Source organism: Asterias amurensis, chromosome 10 (assembly GCF_032118995.1).
Source record: "Asterias amurensis chromosome 10, ASM3211899v1".
Taxonomy (NCBI): domain Eukaryota; kingdom Metazoa; phylum Echinodermata; class Asteroidea; order Forcipulatida; family Asteriidae; genus Asterias; species Asterias amurensis.
Window position 1 is genome coordinate 8,471,562 of NC_092657.1, and position 24,065 is coordinate 8,495,626.

The window sequence follows — 24,065 nt, forward strand, 5'->3', positions numbered from 1 at the left end:
GCGGCCAGATCGTACGTGCTATGCACTCTTCAAGTTTAGTTAACTTCATTCAGTCCAAGTATCATCCTGCATACAGCAGTGAGTACATATGAATTTGTCGTGTACAAATTAATGTCAACTTGTTTTCCCACGTAAACAACTCATACCATACAGTGTACACACACACAGCGCGTGTTGTCTGTGCGAGCCTGAACAGTTTCATGGTATATACCATTTTGTACACAGGGGTGTTTTAATTCCGCGTTTTAAATAATAACGCTTATGTAATAAAAACAATGTCAACCTTGCGCGCATGTAAATGTAAATCTACACACACGCAAGCCGCATGTACTGGGCCCAATTTCATAGAGCTGCTGAAGTAAGCAGAAAATATTGCTTAAAACCATTTCCTGCTGAGCAGAAATGAGCAGGATACCAGTGACAATTTGTACATGTGACATGGTAGTTTGGCAGGTAACCTTATTTTGGTAAGCATAAATTTGTTGTGCTTTTCGCTTGTTTTTTTCGCTTAAGTTAAAAGTAAGCAGCTCTGTCTATGACGAGGGCCCAATTTCATAGAGCTGCTTAAGCAGAAAATATTGCTTAACAATGTTTTGCTGAGCAGAAATGAGCAGGTCACCAGTCACAAATTGTACATGTGACATGGTAGTTTGGCTGGTAACCTTATTCTGGTAACCATTGTTGTTAAGTTATAGGCCTAGTTGTGCTTAAGCAGCTCTATGAAATTGGGCCCAGATGTCGCATAGTGTCGCGGAAATACATGCCCACAAGGACAAGAAAAAAGAAGTCACAACGTGAACAGGAAAATGTATAATTTTGTAAAAAATCAGGCCTGATTTATCACCAGATCACAAACTATGACAAAGCCAACAAAGGTCTTGGGTTATTTCACATTTCTAAGCCTGGCTGGTGATCCGGAAAATATACAAACAATTGTATGTAAAAATGTTTAAATTCCATTTGATTTCCAAGCATATGGACTCCGTCCCGGTCGTTCTAATTTTTAACTTGAATTTTAACTTGTACGTGTGTGCATATGTAACTATGTATGCCTAAACACACACGTTAGGCCCGTATAACAATACAACGGACATGACCGTTGGAACAAGAGTCCAATCACTGGGATTTTTTCCCCCTTCAAACTATCTCCGGGCAACAAGCAACCACCCCCAGTCAAGCAACATTATTCTATGCTACTTAAAGTACACGAACAGAAAAGTACACCTTGTGTTTTTACCTTCAAATATCTCTATCAGGTTTTCCAGCCCCCACTCTCGAAGCTTTGCTGTCGCTAAGTCCGCCATTTTCCTGCTGCTGAAAAAGTGGAACTTTTGTTGCTGCCTGCGCGGCAAACATTGCGCCAATGAAAACTCACGCAGGCTAGCACGTGACCTTTGTTGGGCAAACCCCAACAGCGCGGGAAAGGACGGGTTGTATAAAATGAGTTGTTTAAGATAGTGTACGTTTTAACCAACCATGGTTGATTATAACTTGTATATCGCCCAACCTTGATTTTACCCAGACCGAAAGCATATCTTACTTTAACCAATCAGTTATTTAAAAGTATTTTACCAAATTAATCATATCTAACCAATATAAGGCGATTTTTAACCAATTCACTTTTAACAAGTGGAATATTAACCAGTGTTTTAAGAGTGTAACAGTTGCATGCATTACGGCAAACTGAACAACATACACACTGTGAACGTTACATTTAACAGCACATATTTTGTCGCATTGTAGTGCCTCATCAGTCACCTGTTCTCCCATTTCTTTTAGCCACAGTTGAGAGAGAATAGGGCGTCTCATACATGTTTGTCTTCCATCCTCAAAGCCTTTAACAATCTCTCTGTATTTATGTGACCTCGTGTTGGTGCCGAATACAAGATGGCCTCTCCATGGTTTCCATCTCTTCCACAGCGGCCAATTTCTTGCCAGTAATCGACTATATTCTTTGGGAGGCCCCAGTGACATACATACCTGATGGTGGGTACATTAATCCCCATTCCGAAGGTAATTGTTGCAACATTGAACACAGCGAAGTACACCATCTGTCTTTGTGAAAGAATCCACTACTCTTTCCTGACTGTTGTGGCGCAACAGAGGTAGAACGCCCCTGCACGAGGAATGGAACCATCCCAACAGCAGTGACCCCGCATAGCGCGTGCTATTGGTTAGCGCGATCACGTGTGCACGTGGCCGAATGCTATAAAAGCAGCGACGTGCAGAGTGATGAGGGGCTGGACTGATAATCAAGTAATACTGATTGTTCTTGCCACACTCTGACTGCACTGTGTCCCGTCTACTAGGTAAGTGGACTGAGGGGCTGCTGCGTGCAAGGGAATCGGCTGACTATAGTCGGCTGTAACGGTTCTTGTATATGAGCTAAATTGAGGGGACCTTGTAGTGTAGTTGAGGGGCCATACTGGGTTGTGCGGCGAATAGGTTCCTCACTTGAGGGGCATACTGGGTAGTGCGGCGAAAAGGGTTCCTTCAGGAGTCCTCTGAGGGGATTATTGCCATTCGTGGTGATATCCTCTATGGTCCAATAACGATATTACATTGTCCAATCAGAGCTTGTGGGTTTATTGAGTCATTGCTGGCGTGGTGCTGGTCTGCTAACTGCTGAGCTATAGAGCGCTGTGCCCCTTCTTGTTGTTGCTGGTACTGCTGTCTGCAGGTCATTTGTGCTGAAAGGGCGCCCTCTGCTGTCGGTCTCCTGTAATTGAGAAGCCACCTTCAACCCCTGCATGTACCTTTTCTCGGGACGGTATACATCCATCCCAACGGACTCGTCTCCAGCCGCTCGGAGACGTTCTCGTCGTTGCCGTCCGCGCACCGCCCTCTACGTCGGAGGGTGAGGCGCCACAAATTGGTGTCAGAAGTGGGATTTTGAATTGTGTACATGTTATGGTGTGTTATGGAATGAAGGTTTGGTTTTTTGTGCTTTTGTCATTCTTTGCTGCACTGATCGTCTACCTTAGTTTCAGACCTTACAAATAGTTAAGACAGTTGTTGTATTGATGTGGGCTAGTTGGATTCTTTGTGTTTTACTTGGGTTGTTGATAGCCCTTGCGGTTGAATTGATTTGGTTCAGTTGGTGTATTTGCCGTGAGACAAGGAGACAGAGAAGGGGTATTCGTTGGTTATCAAGGCCAGTATCTGTAGAACGGAACGATTACGAGGATACACCCGTTTAGCAATTGGGCAAAATGTCTGGAGTCCCATCTGGGGAGGACCTACATAGGTCCCGATTGGAGTTTCAGTTGTTACAGTGGGAAAATTGTCTGCATCTGGAACAAATCAAGAAACTGGAGGCTGCGTTGGAAGAAGTAAAGCCGTCTGGGGTAAGCCCAATTAGTGAGGCCCCAAGTACTGTTCATAAACACGTCAGGATAGATCCGGATGTTGAGTTTAGACTGCCATGCCAGGGGCTGGCTGAGATTAGGAAGGAGGCGTCTGGGTACTGTTCTTTGGAAGATTCAGAATCTGGTGATAAACCCTCGTCGAAATCCCATCCCATTGAGGGGGGTGGTGAGTCTGGTATTTATGATTGGTCGGCGTTAGCGAGGGATAAGTTGTCTGGTCCGCCCGTCGTTCCAAGTCCCAATCGAAACCCATTTGTGGATGCGGTGAGCACGCCCGATCCAAAAAGGTTCCGTAGTGAGTTAATGAGTTTTGCTACGCGCCCGCCTGTGGCTATGGCTGAAAGGGTGATGGCTGATGACTCTGAGGCAGACAAGGCTGGGCCTTGGCCGTTGAAAAGGGAGGCAAGGTTTATTGAGAAATCAGAGGGTCCTCGACGTCCTTGTATTATGCCTGATAGGTATAATGGTAAAGTCCCGTGGAACGAATATTACGGGCATTTTGAGAGTTGTCGTATGGTGAACCAATGGGATAAACAGCAGTCTGCTGCATTTTTGGCTGCCAGTCTACAAGGAGATGCAGTCCGCATCTTGGGCTCACACGAGGGGCACAAGAGGACATATGATGAGATGGTTATGTTGTTAAAGCGGAGATTCGGGCCTGGTCATCAGGCAGAGAATTTTCTGGTAGAATTACGTCATCGTCGGCAGAAGCCGAAAGAAACACTACAAGAACTTTGTCAAGGGATACATGAGTTAGCCGTGAAAGCATACCCTGAAATACCTGAAGAGGCAAGGGACCGGCTGGAGAAAAATCATTTTGTTGATGCTGTATCCGACCAGTTTGTTCGTGAGGGGATATTTCGGGCAAGGCCCAGAGATTTATCAGAGGCATTACAAGCCGCCTTAGAAACAGACAATTTTCATAAGGTTGAAGCCCAACGAGTTGGGGAAAGACCATCTTATAAGTTTGCTCGAGGGGCGAACGATAACGATGAGGTAGAGACTAGATTCCGGTCAGTTGAAAGAACGTTAAGCCAACAATCCGAGTGTGTGAGCAATATGGCTCAACAGTTGGATAGGATATTAGGTGCACTAGTGCCACAGCAACGGGCACAACCGGTACCCGGACAATTTGATGGTTTACCGCCGGTGAAGAGGTATAAGGCGTCTATGAAGTGTCACAATTGTGGGGTTCAAGGGCATTTTGCAAGGGAATGCCAGTTACCAAGAAGAAAGCGCCCTCATGTGTCGGGAAACGAGGATCAGTCGACCGGTGGGTCCCCGGGAAGACTGAGAGAAGAGCAGGGCCCTCAACAGATGTAAACAGTGTTCCGGTTTGTGGTTCGGCGGCGCCCGTAATTGGGCCGTCGTATGGGTTGTTTGTGGAAGGTTCAATTCGATCAATTAAATTTCGTTTGCTTGTTGATACTGGTGCAACCGATACGTTCTTGAGTATGGCGGTGTATCATAAAATACCGAATGAACAACGACCTCATCTGCAGGAATGTGAGTCAAAGGTCAGACAGGTTGACGGGAGTCTATTGAAAGTGTATGGTTCAGCTTGGTTGGAATTACGAATTGGGAAGACAGTACACCCAATTAAAGCTGTTTTTGCCGATATTGGAACCCCTGCAATGCTGGGGATGGATTGGTTGTTGCAAACCGGCGGTAATCTTGATTTCGGCAGATTAGAATTATGCGTGAATGGGGAGAGAATTAAATGCACTGGAAGTGCTGGTAACCATTTTGTTGGGCGAGTAGTAGTAGCAGAAACAACAGTAATACCAGCGGGTCACGAGGCAGTTGTGGCGGGAACCATGGTAGGACAATGTGAAGAATTGGACGGACCTGTCCTTGTTGAGCCGATTGAGGGCGGAGGACAGTTAGGCGAGCGAGGTTTGGTATTGGCTAGAACACTGGTTAACGTACCGACTGAGGTAGTGCCCGTTCGGGTACTTAATGCCAACAAGGAGGAACGTGTGATTCGAGCAGGAACAACCGCCGCCACAGTTACACCTATTAAGGTGGAAGCTGAACCATACGAAGGTGAGGGAAGACAATCCAGTGAGGGGTTGCCAAGCCATTTGGTAGGACTATATGAGAGAAGTAAGGAGAATCTGGGGCCCTCAGACCATATAAGATTGAAGGAATGCCTCATTGAATTTCAAGATGTGTTTTCCAAGGGTAGTGATGATATAGGCCATACCAATCAGGTGAAGCATGGCATTGCTACGGGCAACGCTAGGCCAGTCAAACAGAGGCCCCGGAGACATCCCATGTGTAATCTTGAAGAAATTAATCGACAGGTGGGAGATTTGAAAGAGAGGGGCCTGATTGAGGATTCTGATAGCCCATGGGCCGCTAACGTAGTACTCGTGAGGAAAAAGGATGGATCGAAACGGCTGTGCATTGATTATAGGGGGCTAAATGCGGTTACAATTAAAGACGCATACCCTGTCCCGAGGATTGATGAGACGTTGGATGCACTTGAAGGATCTAAGTGGTTCTCGACCCTTGACCTTACGTCCGGATATTGGCAAGTGGCTTTAGATGAAGATGCTCAACAGAAGTCAACATTTGTGGTGCGTAATGGGTTATACCGTTGGAAAGTCATGCCTTTTGGGCTTGCTAATGCGCCCGCTACGTTTGAGCGCCTCATGGAGAAAGTATTGGCAGGTTTACAATGGGATATTCTGTTGGTATATCTGGATGACGTCATTGTGTTTGGGAAAACAGTTGAAGAAGAATTAGTGCGCCTGCGCCAGGTGTTTGGACGGATGAGAGGCGCTGGGCTCAAACTGAAACCAAGCAAATGTGTGCTTTTCCAGAAGTCTGTGACTTACCTTGGCCATATAGTATCGAGTGAGGGCGTTGCGACAGACCCCGCCAAAACCAAAGCTGTTGCTGATTGGCCCACCCCAACGAATGTACGAGAAGTCAGAAGTTTCTTAGGTCTCGCTTCGTATTACCGAAGATTCATTCGGGGATTCGCGAATATAGCGAGTCCGTTACATGCTCTGACGTCAAAGTCAAAGGAATTTCTGTGGAATGATGCATGCCAGGATGCATTCTCTAAATTAAAGGAAGAGTTACAGCAAGCCCCCGTCTTGACATACCCATCGCCTGGGAGTGCATACATATTAGATACAGATGCAAGTGGGGATGGTATAGGAGCAGTGTTGTCTCAGGTCCATGAGGGGACGGAGAAGGTAGTTGCTTTCGCAAGTCGAAAACTTAGTAAAGCTGAGAAGAACTATTGTGTTACTCGACGAGAGTTGCTTGCAGTTGTTGTCTATCTGAAGTACTTCCGGCAGTACCTTTACGGTCAAAGGGTAACTGTACGGACAGATCACTCGTCACTAAGGTGGCTGATGACCTCAAAGGACCCGGAAGGTCAACTCGCCCGCTGGTTAGAAATAGTCTCTGAGTATAATTTTACCATACAGCATCGTCCCGGTGTTAAGCATACGAATGCCGACAGTATGTCAAGGCGGCCGTGCAGACAGTGCACGCATTGTGGTACCAGTGAAAGTATTTGTGAAAGCAAGGAGGGAGAATGTCCCCGCATTGACAACATGAACAATAAAATGGAAGCAAGGGTGGCTGCTTTGGAGCCGTTGCTAGGGAACAAGGATCTTCAGGACGCTCAGGTAGCAGATGGGACCATGAGCTGGTTGATAAATGCCAAGAGGCAAGGTAAAGAGCGCCCTCTATGGAAAGACATTGTTCATATGGCCCCTGCCTGTAAGACGTATTGGTCGTATTGGGACCAATTGGAAATAAGAGATGGGGTGTTGCACCAACGATGGGAAACGGATGATGGGCGTTCCATCCGATGGAGACTAGTAGTGCCTGAAAGGTATAGACGTGAGTTCATTAGTGAGTTGCATGGTGGCAAGCTTGGAGGACATCTTGGATTGAAGAAGACCCTGTCTTGTGTAAGGCAGAGATACTATTGGTCGGGAATGGCTGCTGATGTAAGAGCATGTCTTCGCCAGTGTAACCAATGTGCAAAGAGAAAATCCCCTCCGAAGAGGCGGGTTGCACCATTACAGCAGTACAATATAAGAGGTACAATGGATAGAGTAGCAATGGATTTAGTTGGTCCCCTTCCAAGATCAGAGGATGGGAACCAGTGGATTTTGGTGGTAGGAGACTACTCCACACGGTGGATGGAGGCATATGCACTGCCGGATGCAAGGGCCGAGACAGTTGCCGCCAAGTTTGTTGGTGAATTTGTATGTCGGTACGGGGTACCAAGCGAGCTCCATTCAGACCAAGGGTCCAACTTCGAATCAGAGGTTTTTCAGGAAATGTGTCATGTACTGGGTATTAGCAAGACAAGAACAACGGCTTACAATCCTAAGTCGGACGGTCTTATAGAGAGATTTAATAAAACTCTCATTAATATAGTGTCAATGATGATTGACCCCCACAAGAATCAGCGTGATTGGGACAGGTATCTCCCATTTGCGACAAGTGCATATAGATGTAGGGCACAGGAGAGCATCGGGGAATCCCCCAATATGATGATGCTGGGTCGGGAGGTGACACTCCCCGTGGACTTAACAGTACAACATCCGGGTATCGAAGAAGATGATGTAAAGACTGATTATGCAGAAGAGTTACGGAGCCGGATCCAAAAGGCTCATGATAGGGCGCAGGGTCGCCTAGGGGCGAATTTGAGGCGCCAGAAGAAGAACTATGACAGGAGGGCTACGGACCCTTTGATTAAGGAAAGCGAGTTCGTTTGGCTGTTTAACCCATTGAAACGTAAGGGGGTGTGCAACAAACTCAGGCTTAAGTGGGAAGGACCTTATCTTGTGCTGAGGAAATTGTCGGATGTAGTATACCGAATTCAGAGGGCGAGAGGTGCAAAGCCGCGTGTAGTGCACGTGGATAGACTGAAACCCTATCAAGGTGACCCTCTTGACGCATGGAATATCCCCATGGCAAATCCCGTTGAGGAGATTGAGGTGCTTGAAGTCACGTCCGAAGAAGTACCAGTAGAGCAGATAAGTAATCCTGAGGTCCCGCAAACTGTAGCGGATAATGAAGATGCACCTTTGGAAGGTGTCGGGGCGTCTTTGGAGGAAGATGATAGTAGCACACTAGGCGCAGGCAACAGCAGGCCAGTGACCCCTTTGACCCCAAGCAAACCTAACTCTAGATACCCAAAGAGGGCGCACAAACTGCCCCTGCGGTACCGTTAAGCTGGGAGGTAGTTGACATTAAGTTTGTTAAGCCAGTTGGCCGAGTTATAAATATGCAAATTGGCATTGGGTTTTAAGCCAGTTGGCTGAATTATGAATATGCAAATAATCAGTTTTGTTGAGCCAGTTGGCTGATCATTTACCTTATAAAGGTTATAACAACGAGATGGTGTTGTTATTATTGTCGTTTCAGATTTGAGAATATTCGTAAATCATGGAAATCCAGAGGGCAGTTTGGAAGCCAAAGCCCTACAAGTGTTTGAAGTGCGACAAGGCATTCACCCAACAGAAGGGGTTAAACCGTCACCGGAAGTATACCCACGGGCCCCCAGTTTTCCTCCATTGCCGGATCTGCGAGTACGCGGATAAAAGAAAAGATAATCTGAGGCGCCATTATAAGACGGACCACCCAGAGAAGGTGTACGAGGTCACGGAGATTAAAGCAAAACCCCTGGTAAGGGAGGAGCCCGGACAAGACATCGCCAAGCCCCACGAGGTGCGGAGAGTTGTCAATAGCAACGAAGATCCACCGACTGGTGAAGTGAGTCAGGAGGCCGAGCTGGTTAAGAAGCCCTTTCTCCAACAGCTGCGCTGGAAGATGCCACTAGCCGTGTCGCCCCTCCACCCATCTCCTTCAGATGAGGAGGAATGGGATGACGATGCCCTCAGCATCGTTTCATCACTGCCTGGCCTGGATATAGTAGTTAAGGAAGATGAAGAGCAGATGGAGGTCCAAGTAGAAGCCATGGAAGAGGAGCCACGACCTTCTTCTTCGTCCGTCAAGGCCCCGGAAGCGTCACGGCCACGCCCTGTGTCCCCAAAGGCATCAGTGACTTCGAAGCCCCGCCTTTCTCCAGTGAGAGCCCCAGTAACGGCAGGGCGCCCCATCGCCCCGAAGAACACCCCGCCAACCGGCCCATCAGGGAAGAGTAGCCCTGACCCCGACCAACAGCCCATCCGTATCCGGCGTCTTCGCCCCCAGTGCCCAGAGGTGGCCACCATCGTGGAACACATCAAGACTCGTACGTATGTAAGAGGAGTGATGATTCATGAAGAGACCAGGCAGCGTACATACTATCAGGACGTGCTGGTAGACTGCATGAGAGCTCTGGAAACCATAAAGGTGCAACAGCAGAACAACGTGGGACCACGCAAGCCGCAGTCGCCACCTAGGAACCTTTGAAGGATGTTCCCCACCGTCTTCGCGTTCGCGTAACTCCTTGCCAGTTTATCTTTCTTAAAAACGAATCAGGTCTAATCAGTTTACTAATCAGTGTGTGAATATTTAATTGCCAAAGAAATTCTTCCTGAAATTTATAGTTTTGATAAAGGTTCTTTAAAGTATAGTTTTGATAAAAGTTCTTTAAAGTAAAGTTTTGATAAAAGAGGAGGCTGTTTAACTTTTCTATAAGCGTTTAAAGAGTAAGTATTATTTTCGTACCTGTATTAAAGAAAAAAAGGTTTGTATTATTTTTGTGTACTCTGTTGCTTTTAATAAAATATATATCGGCTTATCTGGATGGGGACATTCCAGGCCTGTCAGGAGGCTTTGTGGCGCAACAGAGGTAGAACGCCCCTGCACGAGGAATGGAACCATCCCAACAGCAGTGACCCCGCATAGCGCGTGCTATTGGTTAGCGCGATCACGTGTGCACGTGGCCGAATGCTATAAAAGCAGCGACGTGCAGAGTGATGAGGGGCTGGACTGATAATCAAGTAATACTGATTGTTCTTGCCACACTCTGACTGCACTGTGTCCCGTCTACTAGGTAAGTGGACTGAGGGGCTGCTGCGTGCAAGGGAATCGGCTGACTATAGTCGGCTGTAACGGTTCTTGTATATGAGCTAAATTGAGGGGACCTTGTAGTGTAGTTGAGGGGCCATACTGGGTTGTGCGGCGAATAGGTTCCTCACTTGAGGGGCATACTGGGTAGTGCGGCGAAAAGGGTTCCTTCAGGAGTCCTCTGAGGGGATTATTGCCATTCGTGGTGATATCCTCTATGGTCCAATAACGATATTACATTGTCCAATCAGAGCTTGTGGGTTTATTGAGTCATTGCTGGCGTGGTGCTGGTCTGCTAACTGCTGAGCTATAGAGCGCTGTGCCCCTTCTTGTTGTTGCTGGTACTGCTGTCTGCAGGTCATTTGTGCTGAAAGGGCGCCCTCTGCTGTCGGTCTCCTGTAATTGAGAAGCCACCTTCAACCCCTGCATGTACCTTTTCTCGGGACGGTATACATCCATCCCAACGGACTCGTCTCCAGCCGCTCGGAGACGTTCTCGTCGTTGCCGTCCGCGCACCGCCCTCTACGTCGGAGGGTGAGGCGCCACACTGTTTAAGTCTAGGGAGGAGTGATACATATCAGCAATTTTGTTATTTGCTTGCTTTGAGCCAGGAACTACCCATGCTTTTGCACCCAAAGCATGCATCACATGAGGCCAAAGTTGAGACACTGTGTTAATGTACCTGTTTTAGAAACAAATAAATGAGTTAAAACTTCACTGAACAATTGTATGACATGAATAGAATTGAAGCTGTAAATATTCACTACTAAACACTTTCTTCTGCTATCATTTTTACCTGCAGTATATGATGCCTTTCTTAGCCTTTGAGCCATTGGTCCTTAACCCTTCAACGTAATCCTTCAGCCATTGTGGGTCTGGAAGTGTAGAGTTAATCTCCTTGGCTTGTTCAATGTTTCTGGTTTCCCTCTTCACACACTGGAGAAATATGTTACGTCTGAAATAACATGTTTTACAAAACAATTGAAATTAAACCAGACTACTATCTGTCATGGTTATCACATCATGCAGTAAAACATGTTAAGATGAATAATTGTTTCAGTTTTACACATGGACACAGCAATTTTTATCACTTGTACAATAATCCAGGTTTTAACTTTGAATAATTTCGTCCCTGGAAGAAAAAATAGTATACATAATTAGTTTGCCAACCACAAGCATGACAAGTAATTACCCAGTACATGCACAGGTTCACACTACTACAATGGAACTCTACAATGGAACCTCATTCTTACCTATCAGGATTTTGGGCAACGATTTTCACGTTCCCTGACTGGAAATAAAGTAAAACTTCCTCCAGCAGTGACGATGGCATTGTTGCTGTCATGACTAAAGAAGGCACTCCACTGACCATACTCCACAATTCACCTTACATGACTGTAGGTATCTCTGAAATCTTGTCCCCTTAAAAAAATTGGTGGAAAATAAAGGAGTGCAATAGAAAATCAGTCATTTACTTAAAAAAAAACTCTGCTCATACTTTTTAAGCCTTATCATGCAAACAATTCTGAGTTAAAGAAATGACATAACTGAATCTCTGAATGTTTTTTAGAGAGGACAAGGTCTGATTCGTCAAGAGCTGTATGTATATTGTATACAGTATGTAGTTCTTTATGGTCCTAGACATACACATGTCATATTTAATTTGTGAAACCATTTGTTTTTTAAAACATTTTGTTGTATTAAATGATAAATCAATGAAAACTGCCCTCAAGATATGTGATTGACCTAGCTGTATTTGCTAAACAGCTTGGCAGCGGATACCTTAATTGAAACATAAAAAAGTCTTGCTATTAAGGAAATAAATACACTCTCACCATAATTGTTATGTTCGATATGTAACCTAAATTTTTGAAATCCATCTGTTCACTTATTTTTTAAGCCAAATTATTGAACTATTACGGTCAGCTACATTATAAACCTGAAAGTTGAAGTCGCCCACAACCATAACCGGATTCGGAATAAAGGATATCTGTTCCAGGAAATTCTTGAAAGAAGTTTTCTTGGTTCGTCAGCTGACTTGCTGAGTGATCTTGGTGGTCGATATATAACAAACAGACGAAGCGTGGAATGTTGATGAGCTGTAAGTTGTAGGTCAATATGTTCAAATGAGAAGAAGTGTCTGGTGGGGAGCTGATGAACTTGAGAACCAACGTGGATACATGCACCAACACCACCCCCAGTACGATGTTTGCGAGGAGTGTGGTAGAACTGACAGTTGGGGAGGGTGGATGCTAAATCAGCGAGTGGACGATCATCCCGTCCATCTCCGGACAACCAAGTTTCGGTGACAGCAAATATATCAATGTGATGTTCAATTATAAAATCACACAAATCATTGGGATCTTGCAATTTATTGATCTTACATTCCATAAGGCAAACTTCGTCAGTGGTGCTCTGTTACTACTAGGATCTTGACCAGATAAATTATGACGACATTTCCGACCTTTTGAACCTCTCCGTGTAGGTGATCTTTTGTTCAGTTGAAGATTTTTGATTGTAGTCCAGACTGTATTATCTACCCGGCGGTGAACATTGTTGAGACTAAGCAAGGTTTTATTATCATGTCTTATTCTGCCATCAGGTTGCACATGAGCATTGTGTGAATTAGTGATGATTTGTTCATGATTGTCTGATGTAGAGTTCTGCAAAGATGGACCTGGGTTGGGTTGGATACCTCCACCCTGTTGTTTTGAACTACGTTGGACACAACAAAACTTCCTGAAGTTAAATGATGATAAGACAGAGTTCCTTCTATTTGGGTCACGTCAACAGTTAACTAAGGTTTCAGTGCCATACATCTCCATCGGTGATGCTCGGATAGCTCCCTCGCTGAAAGCTCGGAATTTAGGGGTTATTTTTGATTCATCGATGACACTTCAGCCACACATCAACAACATTGTTCGTTTATCATCATATCACATCAGGAATATAAGTAAGATTCGCAAGTACTTGGACAAAAGTGCCACTGAAAAGGTCATTCACGCATTTGTTACTTCTCGTCTTGACAACGGCAATGCTCTTCTCTACAGTCTTCCTAACAACCAGATTTCCCGACTTCAACGGCTCCAAAATACTGCTGCCCGCATTGTGACACTGTCTAGAAAATCCTGTTCTATCACCCCCATTCTGAAACAACTACACTGGCTGCCTGTCTCTCAACGAATCATCTTCAAGCTGATGCTCATTGTCCACAAAGCTCTTAATGGCAAAGCTCCCCACTATATTTCTGAACTGCTTCACGTTTACACTCCATCAAGGAATCTTCGATCAAGTTCTATGCTTCTCCTCATTGAACCCAAGTCTCGACACTCATGGGGTGACAGGTCTTTTTCTTCAGCTGCGCCACGCATCTGGAACTCTCTACCACTTAATCTTCGATCTTGTGTTTGTACTGCAAAATTCAAGTCTCTTCTCAAAACTTATCTTATGTCACAGGTTTTCAATGACTAATTTTGTTGTGTCTGTTTTTCTTTGTGTTGTGTTTTGTTTTTGTTTTGTTTTTGGTTTTACTGCGCCTTGAACACCCAGCAGGGTGGATATGTGCGCATTACAAGTCTTATTATTATTATTATTGCATAAGCTGAATTCGAAAAGTTGGTGAAGCATTGCAGTAGTATTGGATTCTCCTTCCAATGTGTTTAACCCTTGCACAATGGGTAAGCTGCAATGGCTTGTCTTCGGTACAAAGGGATCCATTGTTCACTCCATCAGTTCCACATAATACAAGAAGACTCACAATGAACAATAGTCGAATGGTAGTCATTGTCCTGACCAGTGTCATTGTTGGGTTGCTTTCCTGTCACTTGCAAGTTTGGCTGACTGAGCAGGATTTACAGCCAATATCCCAAGTGTTGAAGGAGGCGAAAATTAATATTCACTAAATGCATGAAAATGGAAGCACAAATCATGCCAGAATTTGTCCAGTGGAGTCAATGATGTTATCCAAGTTAATTGGAAAAGATTTGTTCCAAATGTGAGACAAGTAGAACAAATGAACAGATAACTAGGAGAGCAAAACTTGGCAGCTGCAAGGCGCTCAGTTCATGTAATGCGAAATAATATTGAAATCTAGATTTGGATGTATACTTGAACGAACGGAAAAGGATTGAAAGGTAACTTCCAGCAAAGAGGGTTTAACACACTGTTCTACGGGCCATTATAATTATATATATTTGTATTTGTTTATTATAATGTTTTAGGGTGCCATCCTCAAGCAAATGCAAACAAGGTTGTCATTGTAAAGCCCACCAAGAAGCCTCAATGAGGAGTCCCGAACAGGTCCAAAACCCAAATAATTTTGAGTTCATGTGTTTCTCCTGCATCAAACAACAGAGCAGTGGAACTTCAAGGATCTTCATCAAGCAAGGAACCTGCAATCACAAGCTGTAGAACAGAAGTATTTGAGCTTCAACCATATTCAAAGCTTCAAGGAGCAACTGCGTCTGGAAGGCCAATGGCAGGACCTATGGATCTTCAAGGTGCAACCAAGCTTCAAGAAACAAGCCAACTTCAAGGAGCCATGAAGCCTCAAAGAGCACCATCTTAGAAGGAAAGTTCAATAGCAAGTAGCACCAAACAACAACTGGAGCTTGAAGGCGTTCCAACTAGCAAGAAATCTTCAACTGCCAAATTCGCCAAAGAAGCTTTACCTTCAGGAATCCCTGCCACCAACACTGGAAAAACTAGTCTTCCAGGAACTTTCAGCCTAGAAGCATCAAGCTACATTGTAGCCCTGGACGATATCGAAAATTTTGACTGGCGATAAATCGTCACATAAATATCGCCGATATGACGATATATATGAAGATTTTTGAAAATTGAAAGTACCCTTCAGAAGGGGACAACAATGGCTCAATCGCACGCTAAAAACAGTTTTACCGCAAGGACGAAGACAAGACAAACAAAACATGACTGTTGTGTATAAAAGAAAAAAAAAAAAAAAAAAAAAAAAAAAAAACAATAAAAAATGGACTGCGTAAATTAGATAAATTTTTTTCAAACCGCCTTTATGAAAATTACTGAATTAACAGTACATCCATATTCCATGAAACAGAAAACGTAATATTTTTTTGTTTTACATCACTGGCTCTTAAGCAATTAAATCATATTTGTACCTCAATCGATTGGAGTGTTGCGATCTCTAAAAACCCATGGAGGAAAAACCTGGTGCCGCTATTTTTATTCCAATGCGTTCACAATCATCACTATAGCTGTGCATGGATATTCACAGTCGATTCGCTAGTGTTGGTCAACTCACCGTCAACACGACCGATGCTATTTTATATAGCTGTATGGCCAAAACAGTTCCAAATGCAGGAAAGCGCCCTCTGTTGTCCATGATGTACAATACAAGCTCTGTGAAGAAGCAAGATGGCGGCCGAAGGCTTTTGCCGCCTCAAGATAATTTTTTTTCACGATAAAAAAAACCCTCATTTTATTACCGAAATGTAACCAAAACTAGTAAAAATTCTCTTTTGGTTAATACTTTACATTTCTATGACTCTTTTGTGGATTTTAAATATACTACTGGAGGTTTTGATGGTGAGTTTACGGCACCTAGCGAGTTGACATTGAGTTGACGGCAAGTAGTTGGACCCGTATTTTCAGTGCGTCCGACATTTCCTGACGACAACGTGGTGATTTCTGGTCAAGGGAGTTTCCCCTACAGCTTTGCACCCACTTGTGGGCACGGAAACACTCGGTTCATTCATCCCCTAATAATAACTTGTAAGAATATCCGTGGGATCGAGGTGATGGATACTGCTACGTGGTGTTTCTGGCCAAGGGAATTTCCCCTACAGCTTTGCACCCACGCTTGGCCACGGCAGCACTCAGTTCATGCATCCCCCAATAATAAAGTCCCATAATAACAGTGGGATCGAGGTGATAGATACTGCTCCGGGTATTCACACAGCACATAAACGGTTCAAGAACGTTGGTCATGCTTCAGCGCTGCAAAGAGAGACCACCATGTCCAGATATGATGATGTTTACAAGGTATGCGTTCAACCACAACTTTCATTCGAAGTCGTAAAAGACGGCATCAGCCCTAACAAATCTTATTTACCTGTGAGATTGTAAGAAATCCGTAGGAAAATACTCGATATTTTGAAAGATATCGTCTATGAAAAAGAATATCGTTTTGAGACGATATTTCGATAAATTCAAAACCAACATCGATATTGGCGATATTGTTTTCAATATCGTATCGTGACGATATTATCGTCATATCGTCCAGGCCTAAAAAAAAAACTTTAATTTGAAAGGTACATTGCAAAGATTTTGTGCCCCAAAACGTTTTACATTTCACTTTACAATATTTCAGGTATTAAAGTTGCATGGTCCGTGTTTCGGTAGAAAAGGAGACAAATTTGAATTTTTCGGGTGAGCGAATTTGGAGAGAGTATCAACCACAGTAGCGAACAATATTTTCAGTGTCAGTATTGAAGGCCAGAAACCATGAAATAAAACAACAGTACTACACTAAATCGAAATTTGGGCCATGCAACTTTACTTAAGCTTTTCGGAAATTAAAGGTATAATTCAATGTTCTGTAAACATCAGAATCAAAATACTGAAGCTAACTTGTGAAACTTTAAACTTGTTTGTTCAGAAAATGCGCAAGTAGACAGGAATCCAATGCGAAATACTTTAAATTTTTGCCAAATTGAAACATTTAAAAGATTAGATTTTCCACTGATGGAAACTTGATGATGATGCTACTGCCAGTTTTTGGCGCAGTGTGTAGCTGAAGACCCTATACTTTGAACATTTTTTCCCTTCAAATTGCACCCCACCAATACAATGAGTCTGGAGTGTACCAAGCAGTTGTGAATATATTTTTGGGTACTCCAAATCAAAAACATAATACACACCCAGCAGCGTGATTACAGCAATTGCCACTGTTTTACTACATGAAATGTGGACACCATCTCCAATGATGAAAACTCCCCTGATCTTGCCGTCACTTTTGATGATCATGAATTTAGGTGGCTGTCTATCTTCAGTTTTCAAGGTGTCATCGACTTCGTCATCTTGTACGTCCTGAAAGTTAAATGTTTGAAATATGAAAGCAATTTACAATATGCATAGTCCGCACTTGGCAACAAAATAATTTTCCTCGTGTATGTTGTTGCGCAACGAAAAACGGAGGCTCCAGAAAGTTTCAAAATTGCTACAAAATTCATGGTAGTAGCCTTCAGGGGCAGATCCAGTTGGGCTACCAAAATGAAGCCTATCTAATATGTCTAATAAGTTTGGTTTATCCTGGTTAGATACCATGATCGCCACCTCCCCCCAAAAACAAAAAAAAATAAAAACCAAAAAATAAAAAAAATAATAATAATAATAATAATAATACAAAATAAAATAAATAAAAAATTAAATAAATAAATACACAAAAAAATTGGGACCCCGAACAAAGATATTGCCAAATTTGGGAGACCATCAACATAGGGCTAGATAGCTCAGTTGGTAGAGCGCCAGCACGTTAAACCGGAGGTCGTTGGTTCAAATCCCGCTCTAGTCAATTTTTCTTTGTTCAATCCTAAATCATTTAAAAATGTACCCAGTCAGTTTCCCTTGTGGTTTATTATTTGATATCTGATATAAAAAGTCTCATCCCCTTAAGGTGATCCCCTGTCTGCCGCTTCCCAGGTTGTATCGTTACCCGGGTGTGATCCCTGGCTACACTGAAAAAATTGGGAGACCATCAACATAGGGCTAGATAGCTCAGTTGGTAGAGCGCCGGCACGTTAAACCGGAGGTCCTTGGTTCAAATCCCGCTCTAGTAATTTTTTTTTTTTCAATCCTAAATCAAATAAATCAAAAAAAAATAATAAAACATTTTTATTTTTTTTATAATAGAAACAAAAAAATTAATAAACAACATTAAAAAAATTAAACAATAATTTTCGGATCCCTGTTGGTACTATTAGTTACTCATAATCTTTTTTAAATTAATGAGAACAATTTTGAAGTAAATCATAAGACGAGTTTTGAGACCTTTAGAGTAAGGGACTGTAAATACTAAACATAGGGTGGCCACGGTCAAAAACAGTATTCCTTCATACTTACATTGTTTGACCTTTGCTTTGAACATTTTCCTAAAAAACAACTTGTTGCCATAGACTAGCACAAATAACTATTTCAGGGTGGTTTCACCCTTTACCCAAGTGAAATTTTCCTTTAAAATGTATATATAAAATAATCAACATGTGGCTGGGTCAGCACACAGGTGGGTTATGCCATTCATTTGAAATAGTTTTTTTTTGTTTTTACTTTTTCAAGTATGAAAACCGTGAGATGAAGTGTTGCCATCACTGGGCTTTAACCTGAACAAAGCGCAGTGGGGATCAATGCTGCCCCCCCCCCCCCCCCCCCACACACACAGTATGTTTCTGTGATTTCTTCAACTTGCAGCTGACCGGCACGTGACTTGCTAACTTGCTAACGGCATCTCGCCTTATTTTGTTGTTGGTAAAAATGGTATTTTTCCAGGAATTTGTTCAGAAGTCTTTTCTTCAAGAGAAAATATGACCAATAAACAAAATTCATGGAAAACAAAATCCACGATAAAAAAGATTGACCATAAAGTTAGCAAGTTAAAATGCAGTTACGGCAACACTCCAGTGCCTTTTTGCAACTTATCATTACAGCCAAACTATTTTGATAAACAAATATTTAATTTTCAATAAATCTTAATAACATTACCGTAAGTGATGTTTTCACATCATTAAAACTCAAGCCAAAAGTGGAAACATTTCTGGTAACACTGCAAAGAATAAATTGTTTTCCCACAAGCTGATTTGTTTATTTTCAACAAGACCACTGTCTCATCTCAACAATATAGTATGCGGTTAATGTTGAGCACTTACAACAGTCCAAAACACCCCTACCGGTACTTGAAATTGATGGTATAACCCTGCCACACCTCGTGACTATTTAAAATACATTCAATGCTGTCAGTAAGGACCAACCTAACCTTTAACTTTTAAAGAAAATAGGCAAATTTCACTATTCAAAAACTGAAATGGGTAAATGTGAACAATCAGATTTGAAATTGGTTATAATACACTTTTTAGACCACTACAAGTAGAACTAACTGCAAAGATCATGTGATTTATTTGACCCAAAAATCTAGTTCAGATAAATCCTGTGACTTCAGTTAGGGCTGAAAATCCACTATTATACACCAACCTGGGCCCACTTTAATGACTCTGCATACTGCAGAATTCTGAGCTTACTGACAAAATTCTCCACTTGGGCCAATGGGGAATTTAACCAAGTGTGGAATTTTTATCAAAACCTCCTTCTTGTACTGCATGAATGTATGTGACATTGCATGTTTGCATGGGGGTGAGCGAACATAATGTCTGTATTTATGCCGAGGGTTGAAAAACCAATTTCGATGGCATTTCGAAGTCTGATGAGTTGATGAGTTGTTTGCGATGCTTGTCGGACAATTGTGCTAGGCCAAGCCAACCTCAACTTAATTCTGTGCATAAAATAAGGTTACTTGTTGTAGGGTCTCGAGGGTCGAGACCATGGCATTGACAGCCGAGGCATCCCCTTCCGAGACCAAGACTTTTGCAGGCCGAAACCGAGATCCAAGACCGCAAAAATAACGGTCTCGAGACCTACAACACTGATAACAACTGTCCCTTATCAGAGAAAGAGCTTTTAATAATTATGCAATAAGTTAAAATCTTTACTCTTGAACGGAAACAAAGACTGAGACCCATGGGTGTCATACCCAAGAGGAATGCGAAGACGGATAAGACTCACACAGATGTCAATTAGTTCTTCACAACCTGGTTCTTCAGGTCTTCACTTTCAGATCTAAACTTCAGCACATTGAACCGGGAGCACTAGGGTTCATGGCCACAACCTGTCTCCTTCCTCCATGGCTCAATTGACCTTGAGACAGAAATGTATACCATCTACAGTTACCTCTATACACTGTAAAAAAGAATTGAACGCGTGCCGTGTTTATAAAAATAACAATCTGTGTAGAACGTAAACATCGTGTGAAAAAATTAAACACATCAAGTGAAAATAATTTAAACGGGTCTGTTTAGTTGGCAATGTGCCTCTTTGTGTGTATCAGGCACTTTTTTACTATTTAATCAAAATTTTCAAGAAACTCTGGAATTAGGTCATCGACGTGTTAAAGATGTAGTTTAATTTAAGTAACGGTATTGAGGCTATTAATTACTTTAAGATGTTAATTTTTAAACGCCAAATAAACAGTGTTGCGTAAATGTAAACAAATTGAACACGTGACGTGTTTAAAAAAATAACACTCTGTGAAGAACAGAAACATCGAGTGGAAACGGGTCTGTTTAGTTAGCAATGTACCGATGGTGTTTATAATTACCTCTTTTTCAAAAAGGGGCAACAATAAAATAAATGCCTGCTGTAAGTTCATCAGACATTTGATATTATTTGATCTAAGTTTTGAAGAAATTCTTCTGGATTTAAGTCATCAAGTGTTAAAGCTGTAGTTTAATTTAAGTAACGGTATTGAGGCTATAAGTTACTCTTTGATATTAATTTTAAACGCCAAATAAACACAGTGTTGCGTAATTTTACATGCGATAAGTTCATGTTACTGTGACGTATGAGTAACAGCCGAGTAAACAAACTTTTTTTGACCAATAAGATTTCGCGATGACTGCATTTGCATTCGATCGTTGGCACGGAGCCAGCGTCATTGTGTGCTTGGGCGGTAAAAATGTTTTATCGTTCGATGATCATCATTCGTCGCGTCATGTGTGTGTGTGTGTGTTTAATACGGCTAGTATTTTACATACATTTCTGACGACAGTCCCGTCGTCGTTTGGCTGTGGTGCGGCTCTTTGAGTCGTACGTACGAACCCAAGAAGTAACCGGAGCTGAAGGGAAGCTAAAAAAAGTATTATTTAACTGAAGAGTAGGCCTAGCGTACTTCTAGAAGCTATAAGGCTCCGTCATGGAGTCAACAGTTAAGGGATAGGCTGTTCTTCCTATCCCTTAACTGTTGACTCCATAGCTAACGTGTGCACGGGCTAGGCCTATAGAGTCAACAGTTAAGGGAAAGGAAGAACAACTTAACTGTTGCTTAACTGTTGACTCCATAGCCGTTTACACGTCGGCTATATAGAGTCAACAGTTGAGGGATCATGGGGACAGGAAGAACAGCGTAACTGTTGTGTTGCTTAACTGTTGACTCAGTAGCCGTTTACACGTCGGCTATAGAGTCCACAGTTAAGGGATAGGAAGAACAGCTTATCCCTTAACTGTTGACTCCATAGCCGACGTGTGCTGCAGAAAAAAGTAGCCGACGTGTGCTGCATACAAAAACAATTCCACAATGTGGGGCACTTGCTCTTAGTGTTAGTACTACAAATTCATTTCCTCACCCCCCCCCCCCAAAAAAAAAAAAAATAATAAAAATCTGGTATTTAGCACTACTAAAGTATCAATCATGGTGAATCATTTCGATTTGTCATTTTGTACTATACGTATAACGGTGCTGTGAGTTCTTGGACCCAATGTCTTGAAAAGTAAAACTCAGAAAATCAAAACAAAACAAAAACATCAAAGTTAATTTATTTTATTAATCATGAAAGAGGCATTTCACTTTAACTCTAATATTAAATTTGATTGTGACTGTCTTTCATTTCAAGGTCTAACTTACTTTGCAAGAGGTATGACTCTCTGAGAAGACCATGTGTCAATGCAGTATGTGTTACTACAGATCAAATGCGTACAAAGCATTTGAAAAACATACAGTGCATCTACATAAGAATGATCCTCATTTTATAGCTACTTGTACAATAGGTCTTTGCAACTACTCAACAAAAAGTTGGCCAGCATTTAGAACCCATGTTTGGCGGAAGCATAACAACAGACATATAGTTGGGGTAGATGACCAGTCAGACAGTTCAGATGATGAATTTGGCCCAGAGGTTTTGGATATTAATGAAAATGAGAACAACACACTTGAAAGAAGGATGGGTGGCTTTTCAATGTCTCTGCAGGCTCAGCATGGCCTCAGTGATGTCGCTTTGTCATCTGTGCTTGCGAAAACTTCCCTTAATAATAATAATAATAACCGAATTTATAAAGCGCCTTTTCCAAAGGATGCAAAGCGCTAGGGATAATGCAACCAAAACCCAAAAGAGAGAATGACTAGAATCAAAAACACATTAGATGGAACGATTAAACAGATGCGTTTTAAAAAGTCCTTTAAACTGTTCTACAGAAGAATGTTTGTTGGGAGTGAGTTCCAGTTGCGGGGACCAGCGATGGAGAAAGCACGGTCTCCAAACTTCCTTGAGGATCGAGGTACCACCAGATTGCATTGAGAACGAAGACCTTCACGTTTGGGTTTGCTGAGATCAAGTGTGTCTGAAATGTAAGATGGGAAGGTATTGGACAACGTTTTGAACATGTTCAGTGCCGTCTTAAAATTGATCCGCTGGTCGACCGGAAGCCAATGGAGATCCGTGAGCAGAGGTGTGGCATGGGAATACTTTGGCTTCTTATGGATCAGTCGGGCTGCCTTGTTTTGGAGTTTTTGTAAGCGGTTGAGATCGTGTTGCTTCAGTTCAGTTCTTATTAAAGATGTCATTTCTGCAGCACAAAATTAGTTGCTTGCTGTAGATGGTAGGAATTTGAATGAAGGTATCAATCCCATTGGTGTCTTACACGGAACAGTTATCATTGTCTTCTCTAGTTACCAAACCCCTCACAACAGATTAAAAATGTATGAAGAAAATTTTGGTCTTATCAAACCAGTGGGTGTGACTTTGGGTCACAAAACAGTTCACATCAAAGGAGTTATCAAACGTGTTAAAAGAGTTAGATACTTTATTCCCTTACTACCAAACTTGGCACAATTTCTGAATTTACTGGAGGTTCAAAGGTGTGTAGAGAATTCACATGAAAGTACCACAGACATGATGTATGATCTCTGTGGCGGTGAGGCTATACGAAACAATGCTAAAATAACCCAAATGCACTGACATTCATCGTCAACTGTGATGATATTGAAATTGTCAATCTTATAGGTGTTCATGTTAAAAAACATAAGTTGTCAATGTTTTACTGGACCTTGGGAAATCTTCCTCCCGAGTATCGTTCCCGTCTATCCAGCATCCAACTCCTTGCTGTTGCTAAAACACAGGATATAAGATTTCGTCAATTTGGTTGTAAGAAGTTGTCGAGGGATTTTGTGGCAGCTGTCAGTCGACTTGGAAATGCTGGTGTACAATTGCAGATAAATGGCAGACAACAATTAGTGGAAGGATTTCTGGCACTTTGCCACTGTGATACACCCGCAGCTCAATGGTTAGGTGGATTCAAAGAGGGTGTAGGGTTTGCCTTTAAAGCATGCAGAACCTGTGACACCTCACATGAAGACATGAAAAGGGAGCTACACCAGGATGAACTCCCAATAAGAGATGAAGATGTGCACAGGGAACGATGCAACTTGATGCTTAATCTTACTCCTGCTGCCTTTAATTACTGGAGTACAATGTGGGGCATTAATAGTGCTAGTTGTTTGCTTGATATTCCTAATTTTCATGTGTGCTCTTCCTTGGTACATGACCCAATGCATGTATTCTTAGAAGGACTGATTCCATATGAGATGAAGAGTATGCTGTATGAATTCATTGTTGTCCAGAAGTATTT

General features: G+C 42.5%; 2 protein-coding genes and 1 pseudogene across 2 annotated transcripts; 1 reads left to right on the forward strand and 2 right to left on the reverse strand.

Annotated features, from left to right (window-relative positions):
- Positions 1-1,576: 1,576 nt before the first annotated feature.
- LOC139943487 (bifunctional 3'-5' exonuclease/ATP-dependent helicase WRN-like) lies at positions 1,577-11,719 on the reverse strand (annotated as a pseudogene).
- Positions 2,128-10,854, forward strand: LOC139942865 (uncharacterized). Its single transcript, XM_071939665.1, has 2 exons — positions 2,128-2,309; positions 8,775-10,854. The coding sequence occupies exon 2, from the start codon at positions 8,796-8,798 to the stop codon at positions 9,762-9,764; it is 969 nt and encodes a 322-aa protein (XP_071795766.1). The 5' UTR covers positions 2,128-2,309; positions 8,775-8,795; the 3' UTR covers positions 9,765-10,854.
- A 10,907-nt stretch (positions 11,720-22,626) lies between the features above and the next one.
- On the reverse strand, positions 22,627-23,001 carry LOC139943488 (uncharacterized). Its single transcript, XM_071940295.1, has one exon. It carries the CDS (start codon positions 22,999-23,001, stop codon positions 22,627-22,629), a length of 375 nt encoding a protein of 124 aa, XP_071796396.1.
- Positions 23,002-24,065: the final 1,064 nt, after the last annotated feature.

Coding starts and splice junctions, on each gene's coding strand:
- LOC139942865 (XM_071939665.1), top strand. CDS start 8,796: ATGGAAATCCAGAGGGCAGTTTGGAAGCCAAAGCCCTACAAGTGTTTG.
- LOC139943488 (XM_071940295.1), bottom strand. CDS start 23,001: ATGACATCTTTAATAAGAACTGAACTGAAGCAACACGATCTCAACCGC.